At 38.7% G+C, this 26,581-nt stretch overlaps 2 protein-coding genes across 2 annotated transcripts; one reads left to right on the top strand and one right to left on the bottom strand.

Annotated features, from left to right (window-relative positions):
• Positions 1-6,760: 6,760 nt before the first annotated feature.
• Positions 6,761-23,242, bottom strand: LOC125233060 (E3 ubiquitin-protein ligase SMURF2). Its single transcript, XM_048138905.1, has 12 exons — positions 23,044-23,242; positions 22,904-22,942; positions 22,503-22,644; positions 22,197-22,297; positions 21,312-21,555; positions 14,550-14,768; positions 12,970-13,088; positions 12,058-12,290; positions 11,620-11,781; positions 11,089-11,328; positions 10,670-10,857; positions 6,761-8,868 (listed from the first exon to the last, which is right to left on the bottom strand). Exons 1-12 carry the CDS (start codon positions 23,096-23,098, stop codon positions 8,220-8,222), a joined length of 2,391 nt encoding a protein of 796 aa, XP_047994862.1. The 5' UTR covers positions 23,099-23,242; the 3' UTR covers positions 6,761-8,219.
• A 477-nt stretch (positions 23,243-23,719) lies between these two features.
• On the top strand, positions 23,720-26,294 carry LOC125233062 (probable isoaspartyl peptidase/L-asparaginase CG7860). Its single transcript, XM_048138909.1, has 6 exons — positions 23,720-24,313; positions 24,622-24,818; positions 24,994-25,107; positions 25,483-25,651; positions 25,847-25,948; positions 26,044-26,294. Exons 1-6 carry the CDS (start codon positions 24,127-24,129, stop codon positions 26,220-26,222), a joined length of 948 nt encoding a protein of 315 aa, XP_047994866.1. The 5' UTR covers positions 23,720-24,126; the 3' UTR covers positions 26,223-26,294.
• The last annotated feature ends 287 nt before the right edge of the window (positions 26,295-26,581 follow it).

Consider the following 26,581-nt stretch of genomic DNA (forward strand, 5'->3'; position numbering starts at 1 on the left):
ATGAATACTGCATCGTAGCTCCCAAAACGGATGGACCGATATCGATGTAAGGTGACGAACCCAATCATGGACAGTTTAAGAAAAAAATTCGCCAGTTTTTGATATTTCACTGATAAATGTAAAAATTCTACCGCCAAGCGTGTTAAATCTTGAATGTCCTATCCTTCTTCTACATTTCAAGCGTATTGCAGAATAGATACTCCTATTGGTTTCTTTATAGTTAACAAATTAAAACTAGGTGTTTTTTCTCCAATTATGGACGGCAGTTCTCCAGTAATGGATCCCCCATTATGGACAGTGAAATAAGTTTAAAATTTTACTTTTAAAGCCAACTGATACGCAATGAGTCAATTTTATATACCATAAATACAATTAGTTTGGGTTATTTTAACATAGGATTGTTTCTTGTAAATTTTGGTTTTGTAAATTGTTCCTTGTCCATCATAGGAGGTAGGCAATTTTTCGGGTCCAGTAATGGACACTTGCAAAATAACATCATTTCTTTATATCTTTGGAGCAACAAACTAGTATGTTTTATTACCTTATCTCATGCTTAATGCAGTAAGTAAAACGCATTCAAGATTACACCGTGCGTTATTTTTTTAGGGTTCCGTACCTCAAAGAGGAAAAACGGAACCCTTATAGGATCACTCGCGTGTCTGTCTGTCCCTCTGTCACAGCCGATTTCTCCGAAACTACTGGACCGATTTACTTGAAATTTGGCACACGTATGTAAACCTGTGGCCCAAAGACGGACATGTAATTTAATTAAATGAAATTTAATCACAGGGGTCACTTTTGGGGGTAAAATTGAAAATTAAAAATCAAAGTTATTAAAACTATATTGTGTTACATATCAAATGAAAGAGCATTTTATCAGCATCTGAAATATATTTTTTTTATATTTTTTGTTTTGGTAATTTAGAAGTAATTTAAGAAAATAAGCAAAAAATGACCATTCCCCCCCCCTTATCTCCGAAACTACTTAGCGTAAAATTTAAAAAAAAATACACGAGATAGCCCTCTCCATGTAGATTACAGGAAAACCTATTAGAAATCTACAGTCAAGCGTAAGTCGGACTTAAGAGAAAAAAACTCAGATTACGAATTTCACTCACTGCCGCTGCAAGTAGTTACTAAACGTCTTAAAATTGTGTAATCGAGTTGGACAGGTATAAAGAAATTCATTTCTGTCTTTTTCTTTTTAGAACTTGTTCAATTTTTTTTTCATTTGTACAAAATGACTTAAGTTCCTACTAAAAAGGAGGCGCTTAAGACCGTTTATAAATTGACTGAGCAAAATTTTATTCAAATCGGTCCAAAAAAAGGTGTCTGTTGACGAAAACATAGAATTTGTGCCACCGAAAGCCCAAATCTGAAGTCCATTTTGCTCTATCTCTTATCGTTTCCGAGATATATACGTAAAGTCTTGAAAGTTCGAAACGTTAACTTTGCCATCATAGTCGTTCAGGCGCTCATGAGTTCTTTGTATGGAAAAGTCGAAAACCGACTCGCACTTGACCAATGTTCATAGAACGTTGTGGTTTTTTTTTATTAGCAAAAATGACTTAAGCGCCTTCAGAAGTGTAGGTGCTTAAGACCGTTTGTAAGTTAAAGTTAGCTGTGATGGCTCAACGAAGAAAGAAGATTTCAGTATCCTACTTATCAGGGCGAGCGGTAGCGAAGCCCTCCTATAGTCGACAAAGTTCCGAACCTTGTGGTACATTTTTTGAAAAAACTATCACGCCTATGAAGTTGTGCTTAAACATAGTAATTTATATTCATATCTAGATTTCATATCTGTAAAAAAATATTATTTTATTGTCATTTAAAAAAAAATCAAATCTCAGTTTTGTGTTCAATATTGTACTACTAACGCCATCTGTTAGGACTCTAAGGAGTAAGAAAACATCGTTTACTATTTTCAGACCTATATAACTTCGTATAGACCGATAAAGTCTAAGAAAAAAACGTACCCCAAAACCATACAGAAAAAGGTACGGTGAGCTAGATGGCGATACACCTTTGGGGTACGCTCGGCTAGATAGCGCTAATATTAATATTTGACATTTTAAAACATATCAAGCTAAGAATATGGGCCAAATTGTCAAAACTGAGGTTCAAAAGTTTTAAGCCTGTGTCGAGAGATGGCAGTTTATGCACTGTGATTACACATTTTACTTTGACAGTAACTCTCTTTAATACTCGATCCTCTTTGCTATTTTGTATAACTAACGCCATCTGTTAGAAAACTAAAGAGGTAACGTTGTATTTTTGACGTCTGTCAACTATGACGATCAATCGAAACTTGGCACTGGAAATGGCGCGTAATTCAATTTTTCTATGGGAATCAAAACTTAGCCCCTACATTTTTAATATTATGTTATGGCTCGTCAAAGTTTAGGAAGCCAGCCAGAAGCCAAGGGAAGAAAGGGAGGGAGAGAGAGGTTATCAACACGGTGTTTTCAGTCAAAAGAAAAAGTAAATTTTATTTATTTATTTATTGTTGAGAAACCCAATGTACTTAGGATATGTTTAGGAAACTCAACGATAGAGTTGTTCGCTGTCGTTCGCTAGATGTCACTGTTACCCCCGCAAACTGGGCAATGACTTGTTTTCGTAAAATGTATAAGTATTTTTTGATGTCCACATTTTTCGTTAGATGTCGCTGTACCACCTGCAAACTAGCGAACGGCATTCTATGGTTCAATAACATATATTTAAATTGTATTAATTTCATCTTTTTAGGGTTCCGTAGTCAACTAGGAACCCTTATAGTTTCGCCATGTCTGTCTGTCTGTCTGTCTGTCTCCGTCCGTCCGTCCGTCCGTCCGTCCGTCCGTCCGTCCGTCCGTCCGCGGATAATCTCAGTAACCGTTAGCACTAGAAAGCTGAAATTTGGTACCAATATGTATATCAATCACGCCAACAAAGTGCAAAAATAAAAAATGGAAAAAAATGTTTTATTAGGATACCCCCCCTACATGTAAAGTGGGGGCTGATATTCTTTTTCATTCCAACCCCAACGTGTGATATATTGTTGGATAGGTATTTAAAAATGAATAAGGGTTTACTAAGATCGTTTTTAGGGTTCCGTACCTCAAAGAGGAAAAACGGAACCCTTATAGGATCACTCGCGTGTCTGTCTGTCCCTCTGTCACAGCCGATTTCTCCGAAACTACTGGACCGATTTACTTGAAATTTGGCACACGTATGTAAACCTGTGGCCCAAAGACGGACATGTAATTTAATTAAATGAAATTTAATCACAGGGGTCACTTTTGGGGGGTAAAATTGAAAATTAAAAATCAAAGTTATTAAAACTATATTGTGTTACATATCAAATGAAAGAGCATTTTATCAGCATCTGAAATATATTTTTTATATTTTTTGTTTTGGTAATTTAGAAGTAATTTAAGAAAATAAGCAAAAAATGACCATTCCCCCCCTTATCTCCGAAACTACTTAGCGTAAAATTTAAAAAAAAATACACGAGATAGCCCTCTCCATGTAGATTACAGGAAAACCTATTAGAAATCTACAGTCAAGCGTAAGTCGGACTTAAGAGAAAAAAACTCAGATTACGAATTTCACTCACTGCCGCTGCAAGTAGTTACTAAACGTCTTAAAATTGTGTAATCGAGTTGGACAGGTATAAAGAAATTCATTTCTGTCTTTTTCTTTTTATAACTTGTTCAATTTTTTTTTCATTTGTACAAAATGACTTAAGTTCCTACTAAAAAGGAGGCGCTTAAGACCGTTTATAAATTGACTGAGCAAAATTTTATTCAAATCGGTCCAAAAAAAGGTGTCTGTTGACGAAAACATAGAATTTGTGCCACCGAAAGCCCAAATCTGAAGTCCATTTTGCTCTATCTCTTATCGTTTCCGAGATATATACGTAAAGTCTTGAAAGTTCGAAACGTTAACTTTGCCATCATAGTCGTTCAGGCGCTCATGAGTTCTTTGTATGGAAAAGTCGAAAACCGACTCGCACTTGACCAATGTTCATAGAACGTTGTGGTTTTTTTTTATTAGCAAAAATGACTTAAGCGCCTTCAGAAGTGTAGGTGCTTAAGACCGTTTGTAAGTTAAAGTTAGCTGTGATGGCTCAACGAAGAAAGAAGATTTCAGTATCCTACTTATCAGGGCGAGCGGTAGCGAAGCCCTCCTATAGTCGACAAAGTTCCGAACCTTGTGGTACATTTTTTGAAAAAACTATCACGCCTATGAAGTTGTGCTTAAACATAGTAATTTATATTCATATCTAGATTTCATATCTGTAAAAAAATATTATTTTATTGTCATTTAAAAAAAAATCAAATCTCAGTTTTGTGTTCAATATTGTACTACTAACGCCATCTGTTAGGACTCTAAGGAGTAAGAAAACATCGTTTACTATTTTCAAAGACCTATATAACTTCGTATAGACCGATAAAGTCTAAGAAAAAAACGTACCCCAAAACCATACAGAAAAAGGTACGGTGAGCTAGATGGCGATACACCTTTGGGGTACGCTCGGCTAGATAGCGCTAATATTAATATTTGACATTTTAAAACATATCAAGCTAAGAATATGGGCCAAATTGTCAAAACTGAGGTTCAAAAGTTTTAAGCCTGTGTCGAGAGATGGCAGTTTATGCACTGTGATTACACATTTTACTTTGACAGTAACTCTCTTTAATACTCGATCCTCTTTGCTATTTTGTATAACTAACGCCATCTGTTAGAAAACTAAAGAGGTAACGTTGTATTTTTGACGTCTGTCAACTATGACGATCAATCGAAACTTGGCACTGGAAATGGCGCGTAATTCAATTTTTCTATGGGAATCAAAACTTAGCCCCTACATTTTTAATATTATGTTATGGCTCGTCAAAGTTTAGGAAGCCAGCCAGAAGCCAAGGGAAGAAAGGGAGGGAGAGAGAGGTTATCAACACGGTGTTTTCAGTCAAAAGAAAAAGTAAATTTTATTTATTTATTTATTGTTGAGAAACCCAATGTACTTAGGATATGTTTAGGAAACTCAACGATAGAGTTGTTCGCTGTCGTTCGCTAGATGTCACTGTTACCCCCGCAAACTGGGCAATGACTTGTTTTCGTAAAATGTATAAGTATTTTTTGATGTCCACATTTTTCGTTAGATGTCGCTGTACCACCTGCAAACTAGCGAACGGCATTCTATGGTTCAATAACATATATTTAAATTGTATTAATTTCATCTTTTTTAGGGTTCTGTAGTCAACTAGGAACCCTTATAGTTTCGCCATGTCTGTCTGTCTGTCCGTCCGTCCGTCCGTCCGTCCGTCCGTCCGTCGGATAATCTCAGTAACCGTTAGCACTAGAATGCTGAAATTTGGTACCAATATGTATATCAATCACGCCAACAAAGTGCAAAAAAAAAAAATGTGTTTTATTAGGGTACCCCCCTACATGTAAAGTGGGGGCTGATATTTTTTTTTTCATTCCAACCCCAACATGTGATATATTGTTGGATAGGTATTTAAAAATGAATAAGGGTTTACTAAGATCGTTTTTTGATAATATTAATATTTTCGGAAATAATCGCTCCTAAAGGTAAAAAAAGTGCGTCCCCCCCCCCTCTAACTTTTGAACCATATGTTTAAAAAATATGAAAAAAATCACAAAAGTAGAACTTTATAAAGACTTTCTAGGAAAATTGTTTTGAACTTGATAGGTTCAGTAGTTTTTGAGAAATATACGAAAAACTACGGAACCCTACACTGAGCGTGGCCCGACACGCTCTTGGCCGGTTTTATTATTTTTAGGGTACCCCCCCTACATGTAAAGTGGGATGAATTTTTTTTTCATTCCAACCCTAACGTGTGATATATTGTTGGATAGGTATTTAAAAATGAATAAGGGTTTGCTAAGATAGTTTTTTGATAATATTTATATTTTCGGAAATAATCGCTCCTAAAGGAAAAAAAAGTGCGTCCCCCCCCTCTAACTTTTGAACCATATGTTTAAAAAATATGAAAAAAATCACAAAAGTAGAACTTTATAAAGACTTTCTAGGAAAATTGTTTTGAACTTGATAGGTTCAGTAGTTTTTGAGAAAAATACGGAAAACTACGGAACCCTACACTGAGCGTGGCCCGACACGCTCTTGGCCGGTTTTTTTTATATGTAAAAGCATGTGCCAAAAAATCAATGTCTGATAAAAGCAAGTTTCCTTGAGATGGTGGGATTTTGTGAAATTAAAGTCATTATTGTGCAAAAATACTTTAATAATATGCTTTTAAATACTAATAATAAATCATTTCATATCAGTTTAAAATTAAAACTATATCCTTAAGCAGGTAAAAGGCACTGATCCTTGTTTACATGTCACCTCTAAATATTTACAAATATGCGAATTGAATAATGACATTACAAATGTATAAATATAGTTGAATAATCATTGTGTTAATATAATTGACAAAATTCTTTTTTGTTACATTTGAAAATAGGTCGACTGTTTCACGGATGAACGCCTGGTTTTTCTGGCAGTAACCGGTAAAGTAAGAACGATAAGCACGAAAAGTTTCCTACATTGTAAGACCCACAATCGCAGGAGTAGAAGTATTTATTTATTTAAACTTTATTGCACAAAATATACAAAAAATGTACAAATGGCGGACTTAATGCCAAAAGGCATTCTCTACCAGTCAACCATAGGGCCAAACAGAGATTCAATACAAATGGTGAAGAGAGAAAACAAAAAGGTGATTTACTAAGAAGAAAAGCAAACTATATATATACATATACAGCATATACTACACATACTTTTACATAAATAGATATTTATAATAAATATTTTAAATATTACATATAATACATACAATGAAATACATATAATATTAATGGATATTATTCGAATTCTTGTTTTAGCAAGTATATTGCTGTCCTTCGAATTATGGCTGTGGTCAGTACCGCTACGCGAGAGATACACCAAAAAAATAAGCGATTGCGATAGAAATAGTAAATGGCAGGTCAATGTACGAAATTGTTCATGATGGTTAGCGTCCTTACTGCTACAGGCGACCTAGTTAATTTAGACTAGAGTAAGCGCGCCTTTAATTTTGTTAGATTTGTGCACTCAATCAAGGCATTAGCAAAATTAGCTCAAATGCCTGATGATTAATGGACACAATGAAATTATTATAGATGCATTGTTACATTTGTACTGGCTTGTAAATATGATACATTATATAGTTTACAAAAATACATAGGTACTTAGTAATTCACACATCTTTGTACATATCAGCAGGGGCTACTTAGTCAATAGAATTGTAAACATAACACTGTATACATAAATAAATAAATGTTACATAAAACTATATTACGTTGTGCGGTTATTTCTACATTTACGGAAATTCAATCAAAGCATGTGGAAGCCCACTCGCTAGAAAAACACAATGTTTCTCATTCACATATGGCAATACAACTTATGATAATACACTGATTTTGAGCATAATTATTGAATGAAGGTTCCTCGTCAGTTAAAAACTCACATGTTATAATTTGTGCAACCGACACCTACTGGGTATAAAATTTAGACTAAATTAATCTAAAAATGATAACAGATATAAGTAAACTATTATTGAGTACCTATAAGTAGTAAATCTATAAAATTAAAGCACTAACTCAGTTGCCTTGAATATGTCTTTTTCCTTCTTGTCATAGTCATAAGAGCCCACCTAGACTTTTTATAACAAAAGGTAAAAAAGCCATTCCGTAAATGTCCCCATTTTGAAGAGACGGTACACAAGTACAAATATCAAAAACAAACTTTATCACAAGGCCGCAAAGCTGACGTGCGACGCATTTAGTTTGTCACAAAAGTTATTCGAATTTTCTACAAGAGAAGTTTAGGTAATCTGTAACGATCGTCTACAACTTTTCGATTCCAATTTGTATAATAATAATCTAATTTATTAAGGGAATATCATCTTTGTCATGTTTACTAATTTAGAAATTCAGTCAGTCTCATCCTCTATTCAACACAACTCAGACTAGTCGCGACAGCTTAGGACTCGAGAGGCTACAATAACGTGTCTGTCGTATTTAACGAAATAAGGGAAATCGCGGCGGCGGGGCGGCAACACTAATCTGTCAGACGACCGCGCCGGCCGCGGCGACGTTCCCTCTTTCCGGGCCCGACTCATCACAGAGTCGGCGATATATACAAGCCGCTAATAATATCGTTCGGGCCGTCACTCGACGGCGAAGCCGGCCGTCTCCAAGACGGCCTGCTTCAGTTTGTCGTGAAGCTTCTCCTTCGTCGGGTAGGGCGGGAGATCGAGGCGGTTGAAGCACGTGTGCGCCTTCGGCAGCGAGTCCGGCGACGCGTCGGCCACCAGGTGCAGCGTGAAGAGCCGCGGCGCCGCGGCGCCCGTGGAGCCCTGCAGCGCGCGGAAGCCGGCCAGCGGCACGCGCCGCGAGCCGGTCACGAACTGCAGCAGGCGGGCGCGCATCTCGGCGTCGAACTGCTCCACGATCTCCCAGAACCAGCCCACGAGGGGCGCGTCCGCCGTCACGTGCTTCAGGCGCGTGTGGCGCCGCCAGTCCGCCGGGTCCAGGTCGGCGCGCCCGGCGAGTAGCGGCTGCAGGTCGCGCGGGGACAGCGGCCGCAGTAACTGAGGCGGGACCACGTCGGCCAGTCCCCTCTGTAGAGCGAGCCACTGTCGCTCGGCGCCGCGGGTGAAGCGGTGCGCGACGTAGAGGCGCACGTAGTCGCGCTTGTTGGCGTCGGTGACGGGCTCGGTGGCGCCGCCGGGCCGCAGCTCCACGCTGCGGACGGCGCCGAACGACGAACATTCCACGGAGAACGTTGTGTCTATGACGCCCGCGATGCTGTTCTCCCTGAAAATAATAAACACGAATGTTATTCTCTCTCTCTCTATTGGGTCTAATCCTCATGTCGGAAGATCGTGGTTACTATCAGGGTTGCTAGTATAAGATAAACTGCCTCTTTCTGTCCAATGTTATTATAGTCCTAAGTCCCTACAAGTAAAATTGTAATAGGAATTATTGACGTAGAAAATAGTATTACACACGGCAGGCACCAATTAAAGTAATACCTTAATGGGTCTTGCTCCAATTTTTAATAATAGGGCGTAAGAGGAAGCACGTTATTAAGAATGGTGTCAATTGATAGCAATTACGTTCAATATCGCGCGCGTCACATTCCTGTACGGTGAAATGTCACCCCGCAATTAGGTGAATTGTTTTGAACCTTCATTTACTGTCAATGTAATCAATGTTAACCTATTCTTAGGAACCTCGAGTCCCATTTTACAGGCTGTAGATCTTTAGCAGCATTTTAAAATTTTTTTCATCAAACAGAAATTATACGTTATAAAGACAAATTTTAGTTTAAAGTTTTAGACCATATTGTATACACGGTGTTTCCGGTATCACTCAAAACCTCAGACACCCCAACTGATTTTTATTTTTTTAAACTCATCTAGAGTATTCATCTTTTAATCTGATCGTTACTTTTTTTTAAATTGAATTTTTAATTTTCTGTACAGCTCTACTTGACTTTTAGCTCTACACTCAATAAAATAATTGCTAACTACCATCATAAACCATAAGACTATTTATTTGTGTACGTTACTGCAACGATATAAGGTTTACCAATAGACAGCTAAGATGTCACTGTAAAACACTTTAAAGCTTTGTCACAGTAAACTTCAAATTGGACAGGTAATCGCAGTAAGCAAATAAACTCAATATTCAAAATGACAAGGTTGTAATTAGGTACGAGTTCAATTTGTTATGACTTATTAAGATTAAACTGACAAACAACGTCAAACTAGTAGCGGAAAAAATAATCGTCCAAGTACCCGGCCAGTATTAATACCCCTAAATACAGAAAAAAGGTAAACAACCTCTAGCAATGCGATATACACAATGTTGTATTACGAGTACAATAGAATGGGCACGTAAAAAATAACTAATAATACTAATTTAATTAAAAATATTACCCCCATCAAGATATAGCTCAATCGATTCTACTCTCGATTCTGAACAAACTGTTTTCAGGTTTTTAGTGTTAAGTGAATCACGGTGTATAACTAAACCCAGCGTCAACATCTCTGATATCGTGCAGTGATATAGGTCTACCGAGGAGTTGCCGGTGGCCGTGTAACAGCAATACGTCGAGGATCTACGTCCCAGAAGTCTGGTAAGGTTACAGCATCCATGAGAGCAAGCGGTGCAACTCAGAGTCCACATCTCGGATGTCTCGAAGAGTTATAGGTCTGCCGAGCTGTTGCTTGTAGAAGGGCGCCGTAAAAGCCGCGTCGAGCTGGTGACCGTGGAACAGAGCTACACCAGTTACACCACAGATGCACGTCCCATATTTCCTGGTAAGGTTGGCCAAGGCGCTCGTGCCTATATTTGTCTATAATGACAGTCTGTACTCACAGCATCCAAGACAGGGAGGGATGCAACTCCGGGTCCACATCCCTGATGTCTCGAAGTGTTATGAGTCTGCCCAGGAGTTGCTTGGCGACGTGAAGGCTCGAGCTGGTGGCCGTGGAACAGACCTACACCACAGATCCTCGTCGCAATGTTTGGTATGGTTACATACAGGTCGACCGAGGAGCTATCGTGCCTATAGTCATACAGTCTAAGTCAGTATAATCAGTCTACTCACAGCATCCATGAGAGTGAGCGGTGCAGCTCCGGGTCTACATCTCGGATGTCTCGAAGAGTTATAGGTCTGCCGAGGAGTTGCTTGTAGAATGGCGCCGTGAAAGCCGCGTCGAGCTGGTGGCCGTGGAACAAAGCCACGCCGAGAATGCGCCCCGCGAAGTGGAAGTAGGAGAGATGCTCGGGATTCACCTGGAAATCGAAAGTTTTTGTTTAGTCATGCTGGAAATTTCCACGAGGGATTAGCTCATGGAGTGGCAGGCCGTCGGTCTATTCTGTCAATCTAATTTGAAATATGATTAATTAAAAACAATATGTAGTATATCTACTACTAAGAAATTACGTATTCTCCATCATTAAGACTTCAAACTTTGTACAACATTACATAGGCGCGCCTAGGCGACAACTATGTTCAGTACTCACCCCAGAATCAGCATTAATCTGCAACGCGTATCGGTCGTCCCCAGCATTCGCATACTGGAACAACCCGTAGTGAGGGTTAAACAGTTCCCCTCCCAACAGATGGAGCCATTCTCTGGCCACGCCGCCGTAGTCGAGGCCTTCTTCGTCTCGGAACTTCACTAGCAGCCGTTTGCGGAGCTCTTTGCCTCGGAGCTTCATTACCAGTCGGTAGGATTCTTCGAGGACTTGATTGCGTGAAACCTGGACAAAAAAATGTTTAGGAGTTAGAGTAAAACCTCTAAATGTCTTTTCATTTGTAAAGAGTTATTGTTTTTTTCATAGGCGGCTGATACCAGTTGGTGTAAAATGTGTAAATAGTAGTCATCATTTATTCAGGATTCAGTCTAATGCTGCAGCTCTTGCCTTGCAGCACACCGCGCAAATCTTAGCCGCGAGACCTCGTTTATAGCTATTTTTTTTAGTTTATATCATTTAGTTAGTTCCTATGTGAACTTGTGGAGATAATAGTCAAACAATGAAACAGTTGAATACCTCTATCCGGCAGTGTCCAGTTTGCGGCTGCAGCGCTTGAAGTTCGGCGCGCAACACTCGGGCTTTAGCGGCGAGATCTCGTTTGTAGCGCGGGAGCTCATCGCCAGTTTCGCTCGGCGGCGCGGCCGGTGGCGCAGGCGTCGCTGCGGGCTCGGGAGCAGGCTGGAAAAAATAATCATTATTTATACTCTGTCAAACAAGTCCGTCAGTAAATAAGAACAAAGATAACTATAGGTGATCCTTTTCTCTAGCACCCTAAAGAAAAGGATCCATAGAGTTCTCTTTGTTGTTATTTACTGACAGACTTATTTGACAGAGTTTATGTAAGCGCAAAAATTGGATAGGCCATGTCTTGAAGAGTTTGCGACCAGTGCCAGAGGCGACGGAATATGGTAGCCGATCTCAGTGACACACTATCAAAGTACACTGTATACTAACCGGTCTGGCAGACAGCGCTAGCCTAGGGTCAGTGAACTGGGTGGTCTTGTTGTTGTGGTCGACGAAGTAAGGGCGGCCGGAGGGGGCGTGGCGCATCTCCCAGCCGGGCGGCAGCGGGCCGGCCGCCACGGAGCAGTGGCGCAGGTGCGTGGGTACCCGCGGGTCGTGCCACGTCGAGGAGCCGGTGCCGCTGTTGTAGAAGTATACTTGGCCTTGGGCTGTTGTGCGCATTTCTGGGGAAATGAGAAACAAATTGAAGCGGTCTGGTTTCGCAATTCCGTCTCGCCGCTACAAGGACCGTCATCATCAAAAAATATACGCTATATTTACATCGTTACAGAATTTTCGATGTTGACTGTATATGAGGTCATCAATTTTGGTAATTAGCAGTGCTTGCCGCGTGCCGGTACGGAGGCCTACTACTACTAGGTACTAACTGGACCGAGCGCTAAATTATTAAATTACAAAAACTAAATATAAAGCATATTTTATAAGTTTGTTAGCGTTATAGCTGATTGACATGTGCCGTTCACCCGATTCGTGTGAAAACTGTGAAAGAAACCGATCCAAATGTGTTGCGTGCATTTTAAACATTACAAGCCACGCAATGTTTATGCGAACGAACATAACTCGCGTAAGATACCATTTTGAGTTAAGATAGCAGTACCTTCAGAGTGTTAGGTAGCTTAAAAACTACCGTACCTTAAGGCGTACCTTGGAGTTTTTTCACGTAAGTGAGATCGAGAAACGAATCCTTTCTCGCTCTCACACTCTCTCTTTCTTTTCTCTACTTCGCTCTCATTCTTTTTTTCACTTACATCAAATTTTAATAGCTAAACTGTAGGCCCTCCTTTAGCAGCAGTAGGAAGTAGTCTCAATTATTACAGTTTTTGAATTGCTAAAACATTTTACCATATCCCGGAGGCAAATCGGCGGCCACTGGTATCGCGGGAGTAGCCGGCGACGCGGGCGCGGAGCCGGCGGGCGCGGCCGGCTGCCGCCGGGTGGCAGTCTGCGGCTGCGGTTCGGGCCTGTGGAATAAAATCAAATATGATTAGATAAATTTCTCAAAAAATGGCAATACTTTTAAATTATATTGCCCGAGGTAGCAAGCACAAAAGTCACGCAGGTGAAGGAGTAGGGGACTAATTTTAGTATCTCAGACAGAGTTTGTGTATTAATCTAATGCACTTTAGTTAGAGAAACGAGTAAAGATACTACTCACCTCATGGATATAGAGGTCACATTGCTGACGTTGGAGTTGAACGATGAGGCGGAGGGGCAAGGGGCATCCACACGAGTAGGTAACAGGACACACGCGTTGTGACGTCACAGTTGCGGGGTTGAGAAGTGTGACTCATTGCTTACATATAGAAGAACATAAGATTTCCTGACCTCATGGATATATGTAGAGGTCGCATTTTTTTTTATATACCACGTCGGTAGCAAACAGGATGATACAAATTTGATGATAAAAGCAATTGATACAATATAAATTTAAAAACGTATGATCACTGTCTTGATACGTAATGTTAATTTAAGACGGGTGAAGTTCCTCTATGTTGCTTCGACGTCTTACGTATGCTGAGATTGTTGGGTGTCGTCTTAACTTCCAAGTTAATAGGTGTCTCGTGCCTGGATGAGTGACTCAGGATTCGTGGTTGAATTTGTGGAGTGTCAGTTACGACGGTAGATATTGTCTGTTCCTGAAGTGCTGAATGAATATCGGCGCTTCCGCTACGGCGACGGCGCAAGCGGCGCCAGATGACTGCTCCTGTTGCTATGAGCGCAGCCAGCAGTAGTAGGTAAATTATGGAGAATTGATGCACGTCGTGGTACGAGATGTCGCCTTGTAGTGCTGTCTCTGTCTTCATTTGTTTGATTTGAGTTCGGATTTGCTCAAGCTCAACTCTGCTATCTGTGATATTTATATCGGATAATGGGAGTGAAATATTTAAAATATGATTTATTTGAGCTATTTCTGGGGTGTAAATGTCTGATGTAGCCTTAATTTCACTCCATTGGTCCTTATGTGATAATACAGTGAAGTCCACGCCCTTGATGACGCAGCTCTGGCCGAGTACGATTACCCCGGCCTAAAGCGGCCGGAAAGCGGTCACCGTACCTATGGACGCCTGCAACTCAAAAGGGTGTCACGTGCGCGTTGCCGACCCATTAGAAACTTGTACACTCCTTTTTTAAAGAACCCCATACATACCTCGACATACTCATTCCACAGCCGGAGCGTTCGTGGGAGGAAATTCCTCTGAAACCGCACGGTGCGCGACTATTTAGGTTGCAAGGTGTGTGGATGAGCGCCCTATCGATGGCGAGCGGTGCGATGATGAAAAGTGGCCGCATTGTTGACATCGGTGTCGGACGTGGGCGACGTGGCCGGTGAATCGTGACGGGTGACGCGAGTGTGGAGTCATGGGGGTAAGTGGCGGCTTCATCCATTGCTTAGTATAGAGTACACTAAAAGATTTACTTACCTCATGGATATAGAGGTCGCGTTGTTGACATCGGTGTCGGACGTGGGCGACGTGGCGGGTGAAGCCACGGGTGTGACGGGCGACGCGAGCGGGGAAGTGAGGGGAGTGGCGGGCGTGAGCGGGGAGCCGGGCGGCGGGGAGGCGGGGGAGGCGGGCGCGCGCTCGGGCGCCGGCCGCTCCCATTGTGTCAGGCGGAGGGCGTGGTTCACGTAGTACGCTCTGAAAAAAAAAAAAAACAATTCAGTGACACGAAGCGTTATTACCGAAAAGGCTTCGATAATTTCACGTGTCTGTCTGAGACGCAGTAGCTCCCGAATGGATGAACCAATTAAGATTTAGTTTTTTTGTTTGAAAGCTGAATTAGTCGGGAGTGTTCTTAGACATGTTTGATGGAAATCTGTCCACTATGTCGGGATTTTTTCAAATTTAAATTTTGTGGTTAGGTTATTTTAGGGAATAGCCTCTTGCCGCCCAATGTGCAATCAGATGAACATTTCGGTTCATTGGAATATATTTCATGTGAATAAATAAAGTAGCATTTCATTTGTCTCAAAAAATTTTTGAACAAATAAAACTCAAATTACTTCAAAATGCAACTAGGACCAAAATTCTCTAGAAACATTTTGTGGTGTTTGTGGTGGGCGTTACGAGGATAGAGACATAACTCGAAGGCTACGGAGTGCAAGCTCAACGCTGACGCCGGCCTCACCGACCTTCAAAACTAAGGCGAACAGGCATCTTCTGGACGAGTTCACTCCATCGTAGGCCACTTTGCAATTGGCTAGTCTGTGGCCAAGAGTAAGCCCATTTATAATAATAATAATAAAAAACAGTTTTGTTTTGTGTCAGTTGTTAGCGGAGTGCGTATCTACACGTCTTAGTCACGCTCACGCGGCCAATGTATGAGGTTATTGAGGATTGAGACGTAAATATTATAGAAAAAGTAAGCCAAACAAAATGGCTCACTTGACTAGAGTAAGAGTATATTTTAAAAAGTCAATTTTTAGGGTTCCGTAGTCAACTAGGAACCCTTATAGTTTCGCCATGTCTGTCTGTCCGTCCGTCCGTCCGTCCGTCCGCGGATAATCTCAGCAACCGTTAGCACTAGAAAGCTGAAATTTGGTACCAATATGTATATCAATTACGCTGACAAAGTGCAAAAATAAAAAATGGAAAAAAATGTTTTATTAGGGAACCCCCCATACATGTAAAGTGGGGGCTGATATATTTTTTTATTCGAACCCCAACGTGTGATATATTGTTGGATAGGTATTTAAAAATGAATAAGGGTTTACTAAGATCGTTTTTTGATAATATTAATATATTCGGAAATAATCGCTCCTAAAGGAAAAAAAAAGTGCGTCCCCCCCCCCCCCCTCTAACTTTTGAACCATATGTTTAAAAAATTTGAAAAAAATCACAAAAGAAGAACTTTATAAAGACTTTCTAGGAAAATTGTTTTGAACTTGATAGGTTCAGTAGTTTTTGAGAAAAATACGGAAAACTACGGAACCCTACACTGAGCGTGGCCCGACACGCTCTTGGCCGGTTTTAACATTTTACTATAGTTATGCTTAACTATTCAAAACGGTTTAAGACGCAAAATAGCGACTTCTTACCTGTAAATAAAACGCTTTGTGCCGTACCACTGAATAACATTTTACAACAGGAAATTGTATTTAGAACTAAGTTTTCGCTAACATTTAACTGGTCTTAACTTAAATAGTAGGTAGCTTTACTCATATCATACATATGTCGTAATACGCGCCATTTGACTATCTAAACTTCGTTTTGTTAGCATTTAAAAAGTAAACTACCCTGATCTATATTTTGTCTTTTTATTGAAAACTGTTAACAGAAACCAAAAGAACATAGATTATAATAAATGGCCATATGTTATTCCATGCTAAGTATAGAATATATCATTGCGACATTTTGCGTAACTCGTGATTCAAGTGTTTTTAATACAAAAGACACGTCAAGCAACATCTTGTCATTTTATAAAAAAGTGTTAACACCGCTAAGGCCTTCTTTCTAATATCAAAATAAAAAGTATAGGAAGGTAAAATTATCCTTGTATAATTTACAGAACTTTTATGTTTGGATATCAAGAGCAAAATATTATGAATCATCGTTCACCTTGGTTTTTATAACAAACGAACACAAACTAAGATAGGTGAAGACAAAAGACTATCTACTTGAAGCATGACCATGGTCCTTCAGTAGAATAAACCATATTTTTTTGAATAATAATAATAATAAAGCCTTTTATTTCCTTATCAGAGTTTACATGTATGATTTAATATATATATATCTCTAGTTTATATCAAGGACCCCTGTCGGGTATAGGCCTCCTCCATGATTTTCCATTTATCTCGGTCTTTGGCCTTAACTGGCCAACTCTCCCCCGCTATTTCTGTAATGTCTTTTGACCATCTTGTTTTTGGTTTTCCAGGTTTTCTCTTTCCATATGGTCCTGGCCATTTGGTGATTTTACTAGTCCATCTGTCGTCAGTCATTCTCGCTATGTGGCCAGCCCATCTCCATTTTTGTTTCAGTATGAACTCTAATGCGTCTATGAGCTTTGTTTTTGATCTGATGTGCTTACTATTAACTTTGTCTTTTAGTTTTATATTTAAGATGCTCCTTTCCATACCCCGTTGACATGTTCTAATTTTTCTTTTGTTCTTGTCAGTGTGCACCCAGGTTTGACAGGCATATGTCAGACAAGGTAGAATGCATGTGTCCATTACTGTTTTTTTCATGTCTAGACTGTAGTTTCCCTTCAGTAGCTCTTTGAAACTCCAAAACTTTTTCCAGCTGATGTTGATCCTGCGATCTATCTCTTCTTTGTTGCTATCAGCGTTAAATGATATTTGTTTGCCCAAATAAATGTAATGATCTACATATTCAAGTTCTTTATTTTGTATGGATATTTTTATGGGCTCACTGTTAGTCATAATTTTCGTTTTGGTATGATTCATTTCTAGTCCAACCTTGCAACTTTCCCTATTTAGGTCGTTTAGCATTTGTTGAAGATTCTTAGGATTCTCTGAAAAGATTACTATGTCATCAGCAAATCGCAAATGACTCAGACGTTTATCAAATATTTTTATTCCAATTTTTTCCCAGTCAAGCTGACGAAATATGTTTTGTAGCACCGCTATAAATAGTTTGGGTGATATTGGATCCCCTTGTCTGACTCCTCTACTGATTTTGAACTCTTGTCCTTTTTCTTCAAGTTTCACTCTGCTAGTGCTGTTCTTGTAAATATTCTTTAAGATGTTGATATATTTAGGATGTATTTTGCAGTCAGTAAGGGCTTTCCAGATAGCGTTGTGGGAGATGCTGTCAAAAGCCTTGGTATAATCGATGAATGCTATATATAGAGGTTTTTTGTATTCCTTGTAGCGTTCTATCATTTGTTCCATTGTGTGGATATGGTCTGTTGTAGAATATCCTGATCGGAATCCTGCCTGCTCTACCGGCTGATTGTCATCAATTTGTTTAGTTATTCTTTTTAATATTAGGGATGTGAATAGCTTATAAGTGCTTGCTAGTAAGCTTATTGGTCGGTAGTTAGTTATATTCTTGGGGTCTCCTTTCTTGTATAAAATTGTGATATCTGATGTATGCCATTGTTTTGGTGTTTCTTCTGTTTGTAGTATCATATTAAACAATTTTGTCAGTGGTGTTACAAGCAGGTTTGCTCCCCTTTGTAGAGTTTCGTTACTAATGCCGTCTGGGCCAGGGCTTTTGTCTTTTTTTAGATTATTTATATGTTTTAAAACTTCTATTTCTTCTATTGGTTGGATGGTATCTTGTGGTTCATCAGGTAGAATAGTATCATTGTGGCGGGTTTCATCCTCACTATCATATGATAATTGTTTCTCATAAAGGTGTTTATAAAAGTTTGTAGCTGTGCAAAGAATATCTTTTCTTTTTACTGCTTTCTTGTCTTTATCATTCAGTTGCTGTATCCAGTTTTTATTACAGTCCAGTTCCTTTAGACCTTTTTTTATACTTCTGTGTGATAGTATATTTTTTTCTATAGTTTTTTTCCTATGGTGTCTGTAGTCTTCGCGTATAGCTTTATTAGTAGTTTTAAATAGGTAGCTTAGCTCTTTTTTCTCTTGCATTGACTTATTCTGTTTTTTTAGTAGTTCAGTTCTCTTAACAATTAGGTCTTTTGTTTTTGATTGTAATACAGAGTAGGGTTCTTTTTTTATTCGTTCAAGTTTTGTTGCATTAATAATACTATTTTCTATTCCATCATAATAATCTTGAATGTTTGAAGGAGGGTCACAGATAATCTGTGATAGCTGTTCATACAGTTTCGATGAGAACATTTCTATTTCTTCTTCAGATTTTGGCGTTTTTGGTGTTATTTTGAATGCAGCTCTACTTTTTCTATTGTTGTTGAGGGTATACGTTCCTCTTACCATTTTGTGGTCTGATGGGTAAGGTGGGGTTAGAAATTCTATGTTAGTGAATTTATTTGGTTTATTTGAGAGTATAAAATCTATCTCATTTCTTGTATCTTGATTAGGTGAGATCCATGTCCAACGCCTCTTGGTTTTTTTCAAAAACATAGTATTTATAATCTTCATATGTTGTTCCATTGCAAATTGGAGAAGTCGTTCGCCTCTGTGGTTTCTGTCTCCTGTTCCATACTTCCCAGTGATTAGGTTTTCTGTTGGATGTGGGATGCCGATTTTTGCATTGAAATCACCGAGTATTATCTGTGTTGTATTTGCTAAGCTTTGGGCCGTTTCTACGGTTTTGTAAAATTCTTCTATCTCAGTGTTGCTAGCTTCAGCTGTGGGGGCATGAACTTGTATAACCGATATGTCTTCATTGTTAAATGTTAGGTTTAATATTGCTACACGATCTGACAGACCTGTGAACTGAGTTACATGTTTTTTTAGTTCCTTTTTCAACAAGAAACCAACACCTAGATGGCCTTGTTTTTCGCCATGCCAACATAGGACATGATCTTCGTCTTCTTGTATTGTGCTTCCCAACCGTCGCACCTCAGCGAGTCCGATGATGTCATACTTAATGTTCTTGAGAGCATGTTTTAATTCGATTATTTTTTCTGGTGTAGATAGAGTCCTAACATTGTAGGTGCATATATAAATTTTTTTGTCTGGGCAATTTTCAGTCGAAACATGTTTTTTCTTCAGAAGAGCGGATGGAGCTCCTTTTTTCCTTTCTAGGGTTGTTTTCATGGTGAATGTGGTCGATGGTATTTTTCTTGTTTAATTTTGTTGGTTTTTTGTTACATGGAGGGTGGTAGTCATCTTCCCCCACGGTGACAAGCCGGATTGGGGTGCTTAAGTGTTTTGATCTTATTTTTGATGTGATTGCGGATGTTGTTGTTGGTTCGTTCCGGTGGTGTTGGTTTTTTATTTGCTATAATGTTTTGTCATTTGCGGAGTTGTCGTTAGATCTCCATTGAGAAAATGCATTTGTTTTTGTTACTTTTTTAGGGTTATTTGTAGGGCCTTTGTCTGTACTTGGCCCAGTGGAGGGTGAAGCAGTTGGAGATCTCTTTCGTTTTTCATTTGGGTTGTCCCGTACAATTAGTTTGTCATAGCGTACATAAGCAATTTTTCCTTTGCTTATTTCCTCTTTTGCTTTGGTTTTAAGCTCCTTCCTTTTTTCCAGCACATCGGGTAGTCATCAGTCGCGTAAATACCTTCTGGGAGCTTTTTATTGTTTATGAGCACTGTTCTTTTTCGCCATTCCACTGTTACACTAACTAGGATGGGTCGCTTTTTTTCTTCCGATTTTCTTCCAAGACGTTGAACATTACTTATCTCCCATTTGTCCCAGTCCTCTTCAGCTTTGGCACCTTCACATTGTTTGTTTAGAATGTTCACAACTAGATTTAGGAGTTCGGAGGTGTCTTTCTCTTTTTCCGCAACACCATGCAGTAAGAAGTTGTGTTTCTTTGTTAATTTTTCCAGGTTGTTTACTCTGGTTCGAAGTATATTAATTTCTCGATTCAGTTTCACGTTCTCTGCACGAATGGGTTCTAATTTTTCATCAATCTTTTGTAGAGCAATTGCCGTTATGTTGTTTGTCAGTTCAGCGGTTTGTAGTTTTAATTGCTCTTCAAGTCTACTTCACTTCTACTAACGGTCTCGGAATTTCCGTGAAAATACGAAGGAAAAACATTTCACACTACATATGTATATATTTTTCATGCAGTTTCTCTCCATTCCAGTATTACAATTATCTCTCTCAAACTTCATCTCATAAAGTTAGGTGACTATGAACAACTTTTTTAGAGTTGGTACAGACTACAGATTGATTGCAACGCAGAAGAAATCTATGGGATCCGCATGCTGACTGCGTTGTGTTTATATACAGATAGCTTGCAGTTTGTTTGTACTGGCCTTTAGATTATCAAACAAAATGGTGGTCATAAAACTAAAAGTCTAGATCTAGTTTGTGGAGTAGCCACTATTAAGTAATTATATTTGTTACAGTATAGTGCATAAAACATTGTATTAGCTTTCTCTTTAATTTGCCTCGTATCATAAATGTCTCAAGTTTGCCTGCCTCTAATCCTATCTTTATGATTTAGGAAGTATTGATCTCTTATTTAGATAAACCGCAACACAGGTGAGGTGGGCATTCTCTATGACTGATCTCCGGCCATCAAGAACATGTAATATGTAGATATGTAGGGCCATACACATATCATAAAAGGTTTGGATCTAGTTTTGTATAAAAAAGTTTAATAGTATTTACCTGCCACTAGCAGTGAATCTCTCCTCCCAATGCTGCGGTAGTGGCTTCTGTGTGCTTTGAACTGCAGGCTCCCTCGGAGCTCTGACATCTCCCGCTGGGCCTACAACCGCCAGCGGAGAGCCCTCGCCCGCGGCTGAGGCAGGCTCACCCCGGGTCCCATCTCTGGACATCAAGGATACTATCACTTGGCCCCGGACCCCACATGTCTCGCCAGACCCATCTTCGCACAGTTCGAGGCATTGATCTTAAATTGAAAATAATAGAAATTATTGTAATGGCATAATACAGGAAGGAGATTTGTTGTTTCCTATATAGTGCAATAACAAACAATGCATTTGTTTTAACTTTGTCATTTGATAATGAGTATTTGACAAAATACTAAAAAATGCAACTTGTGGGTGGATAAGGGCCAGTTGCATCACCACCTTTGACAGACGCATTAATGTCACATATGGCAGAGATCTATGGAACTTATCGTACAATACAATTTTAGGAATGCTAAATCAATGACAGATGTTTGATCCAACCAACCTTAACACAAAACTCTCAAGTTGCACATTCCTGGAGTAGCAAGCTAACAATAGCAGTTTACCATTAAGTGTGGACAATAAGTATAATGAATTTTGCCACCAATGTATTCAAAACCAAAAGTTTACATAGCAACTACTTGTAAAACATAAACATAACACTTATTACAATAAACATTCAACAATAAAAAAGTTAAATAAAGAAGCATTCAGTTTCAGCTGTGAATGGCATAAGCCAGACCATGACTAATAAGTATAACAATATACTAAGAAATTTAGCATTCCATGTAAGTATACCGTCAACAAGACTAAAATAATATTAATAATCAACCACAAGTATTATAAAGTAGTGACTCACAGCCAGTGTCCTTTAACTTGTGCACAGTTGATGGCTGGATGCGCACACACCCGAGGAACCCAGATCCTTGACGTTTCTGCACTTTCCTCTGGTTCCATACACTGAAAGTACCATCGGATTTAGTGACACAATTATATTGAATAATCTTCCTTGAAGCAAACAAATACTTTTTAACAACTTGCTAGTAACTTATCTTGTATTCTAACATAAGTAGGTCTTGTAATGGAAGTATACAAATTGGTTAAATATGTATAAGAGAGACTAACATGTATGTGTTATGTATATATAAAATAAAAGCCTAATTACCTGATTGTAATTCCATCTGCTTTAGTGAGATACAAATCATAATGTGTATTCCATTTTGGATCCAGGGTTGCTTTCACTGCATTTGTTGTATATACCTGAGCACTTCCATTGACTGATATTTTGGCGAAAGGATCTGGCATTCCTGTAATACGCAAAACAACTGAGTATTCACAACAAAAACAACACACTTAGTATCAATATAAAGCAGTGACGGTATCCAGCAGGAAGCAAACTGAAACGTTTTATAACCAAACGCCGACAATCTCTTGGGATCAAATTATGTTCGCACGTCAATTCGCGTTAATATGCTCCAAACAGCACGGACACCTATTTCTCAGACCTTGAGGAAGACCTCCATTTACATACTGATAACAATAGACGGAATATGAATGTTTACTTACGAAAGAGATCTCTCCTCGCCAAATTCCTTGCACAAACAACTGAAAACAAAACGATTCCATGGGTGAATTGTAACGAAAAGTAAAATATTCACACCGTCCCGAGGTGCGGAAGTAATTCGAATATTTAAATATGTTCTTACTTGTGAGGCGAATTTTTTGAGCTCCATACTTTCGTTCCGATGCAGGAGTCGACATTTTGTCATAATTTTAACTAATAATAACACTTAAAACATTTTAATTTTGTGTTTCTATCACCTCGGAATAAGTGTTTCACAAACCATCAGCCACCATTTTTCTTTCTGTTCTGAGATTTCATTCACTTGTCAAATTACCATTCATTCCTTTACTAAAACATTGAAATCATTCATTCAAAACATGATTTAAGCCACTGTTACACGCTTAAAAATACCGGTAAATATTCGGTATTTTTTTTTTTTTTTTTATTATAAATGGGCTTACTCTTGACCACAGACTAGCCAAAGGCAAAGACGTGGCCTACGATGGAGTGAGCTCGCCCAGAAGATGCCTGTTCACTCTTGATTTGAAGGTTGCCGGGTTATATGAGCTCGGAAATATAGCCGCCGGCAAGGAATTCCACTCCTTGGCAGTGCGCATAAGAAAAGAAGAAGCAAAGCGCTTCGTGCGGATTCGTGGAATATCCACCAAGTAAGGATGGAGACCGGCCGTGCGTCTAAGAGTCCGATGGTAGAATGGGGACGGTGGAATAAGTTCACAGGTATTGGCACAGCAATAGTTGAATCGATTGTATAATCGATATCGATATATTGAAGTAGTTACTCGATCAGAAAGCTTAGTTGTCAAACATAGTTGACATGAGTCAGTCCTTTCACAAGAATAGTAGAAAGTTGTTGTTTATCGCCGGTTATAATAGGTTTTCTTTTTGTATTTTGGTGTTTTTGTAATAGCTTGTGTACATTGATTGTAGAATAATATCTGTTCCATGTATCATTATTTACTCAAGTATCGATGCAACCGTGTAAACAACATTTACTATTTATTTAATAACAATTATTATCTTATACAAATAGCATCTGTGTACTGTGCTTGAATGATATCTCTTTTGATAACAATATAGGGAGAGTATATCACTTTGTAATAAAACTTTATCATTTTAAGCGTTTCCGATACATGTAGATGCAGCTACTTGTAATATAGAAAGTGATAAAGTTAGTTTAAAAAAAAACATACAATCATTATTTAAAATGAAACCAATCATTATTGTACACGGCGGAGCTGGGGATATTCCCCAGAATAGGGTGCAAGGTAAATTAGATGGGATGAGAGTAGCTGTATCTATCGGCCACGAAGTTTTAGAAAGGGGTGGGAGCGCTCTCGAGGGCGTTGAGGCTGCCGTTGTTTCTATGGAGTTGGATGAGAACTTTAATGCAGGTAATATAATATTATTTTATTGGGTCGCCTTCTTGAAAAACGTGTCTATGCGACACTATAGACGGTCAAGCAAATCTTGTCACAAAAAAACGTGGCAAATTTGAATGTTGTATGGGCGAAAGTTTATAGTCCCATAGAAAATGTGAATTTCGCGCCTTTAAGTGACAAAATGTTCTTGACCGTCTATATATATATATGTGTTTTATAGTATAGACTAGGATTACTTCCAGGATTTTCGTGTTTCATTATACATCAGTACATATATATGTGTCAAGGTTCTCATTATATATTTAGGCTGATATTTTCAGGCTACGGCTCTGTTTTAAATCTTCGTGGTGAGGTGGAGATGGAAGCTAGCATAATGTGCGGTAAAAACTTAGACGTTGGTGCTGTTACTCTGATTAAAGATTTTTTGCACCCAATTAGCATTGCACATAAAGTTTTGACTGATTCCCCTCACAGTCTACTTGGCGCTGAAGGTGCTAAATTGTTCGCACTGGAAAAGGTTAATATACATTACTTATTTTTTCTTATTACATATTTGCGTCTAAGTAAAAATAATTACAGTATAACATTTAGGCACAAGAACCTTGATATCAACCTCATCGTGTACCTATTTGTTCTAGTTTTAAGAATCATTGATGTGTATTTCATATAATTTTAATGAACTATCTTTTTAGGGTTTTGAAACTGTGCCACCAGAATCGCTCATATCGGAAAACGCGAAAGCTGCTTTACAAAGAATATTGAAAGACGGTAACTATACCAGGACTGAAATTGGAGTCGCAGATGAGGTAAATTTTGTAAATTGCAATGGATTTTGATATTAACGCTATACAAACTAGCCAGAATCCAGTTTATACTTTTTGTGTCTCAAATTTAAGTTTCCCAGAAGAGTAAGCACTTTCACTTCACTCACTTTCATAACTCTCCTCATAAATATGTGCTTGTTGGTTTCGGTACATTCTGCCCTATCTTTTTGCAATATTTCCCCGATTTGGTAGAGAATAGTTCATTAACTAGGTACTACTACTTACATCTGATCCTTCCACTCTTCTTTTCATAGTTAATTTTCGCTCATCCATCCACCCTGCATGCCCAAACCATAGTAACATACCCATGTCAATTTTTTTCAAGTACCAAAAGAAAAATATCTACTTTGTGTACAGGGCGGCGTAGGAACAGTTGGAGCTGTAGCTATTGACGCTGAAGGTCACGTAGCTGTTGCCACCAGCACTGGAGGCATGAGTGGAAAAGCTGTTGGCCGAATTGGTGACACACCACAAATCGGCAGTGGTACTTATGCCGATGACAACGTAGGCGGCGTATCAACTACAGGCAATAAACTCAGATATTTGATACACCTGTTTAATCTTTAGCATTGTCACTAACATTTTATTGTATAACATTTGAACCTTCGCGTTTTAAACACACATCAAATCACTTGTAATCGGCATCCTGTATCAAAACGACGGAAAAAAATTAAATTCTTGATAGACCCGCCACAAATAATTACTTATTGTTTGTTTTTAGGACACGGAGAGACAATTCTTAAATTCTGCCTGGCTCATAGCATAATTAACAAAATGAGAGACGGAACTCCTGCTGATGTAGCTACGCGAAACGCTGTCAACGGTAACGCTTCATTGAACACCAGTTTTTGTCTTGTTTTCCTAGCTACCTAAAGTAATAAAAACGAAAATAATTAAACACACGTATTTCTGTTTCAGAAATGACTGCTCGCTTGAAGAATACTGCTGGCGCTATAACTTTGTCAAAAAATGGAGATGTTGGAGTCCACTTTTCGTCAAACCGAATGTCATGGGCATATATTAAAGATGGTTCAATATTTTATGGCATTGAACCTGGACAAGTGCTTGTAGACAAATATTGCCCAGATTCCAAGTAAATGTACATGGTTTTATTTTTATATTACCTAATATACAATAAGGCAACTCTTGAATATATGTGTATTTAAAAATAATCCTTCTTCAATTAAATAACCCCTCCCAGATACCTAGAATGTAAACCTCTATGCATAACAAATTGTGCTTTTTCTTTCTGTAGTGCACATATATTAAACTTATCGTGGTAGATTAATTGTAAAAAAAATCTCCTAACATTCAATCTCAATCAAAATTTATTTGAGAGAGCTATTAGGAAGGAATAGTCGTGTTGTGATAGTAGTGGTGTTTTTGTCTTAGAGACATTAGACTCTTTTTACACTCACTGCCTACTGGTTCTAGCAATGAAAATTAAATTGAGGAC

Source organism: Leguminivora glycinivorella, chromosome 14, assembly GCF_023078275.1.
Source record: "Leguminivora glycinivorella isolate SPB_JAAS2020 chromosome 14, LegGlyc_1.1, whole genome shotgun sequence".
Lineage (NCBI taxonomy): Eukaryota > Metazoa > Arthropoda > Insecta > Lepidoptera > Tortricidae > Leguminivora > Leguminivora glycinivorella.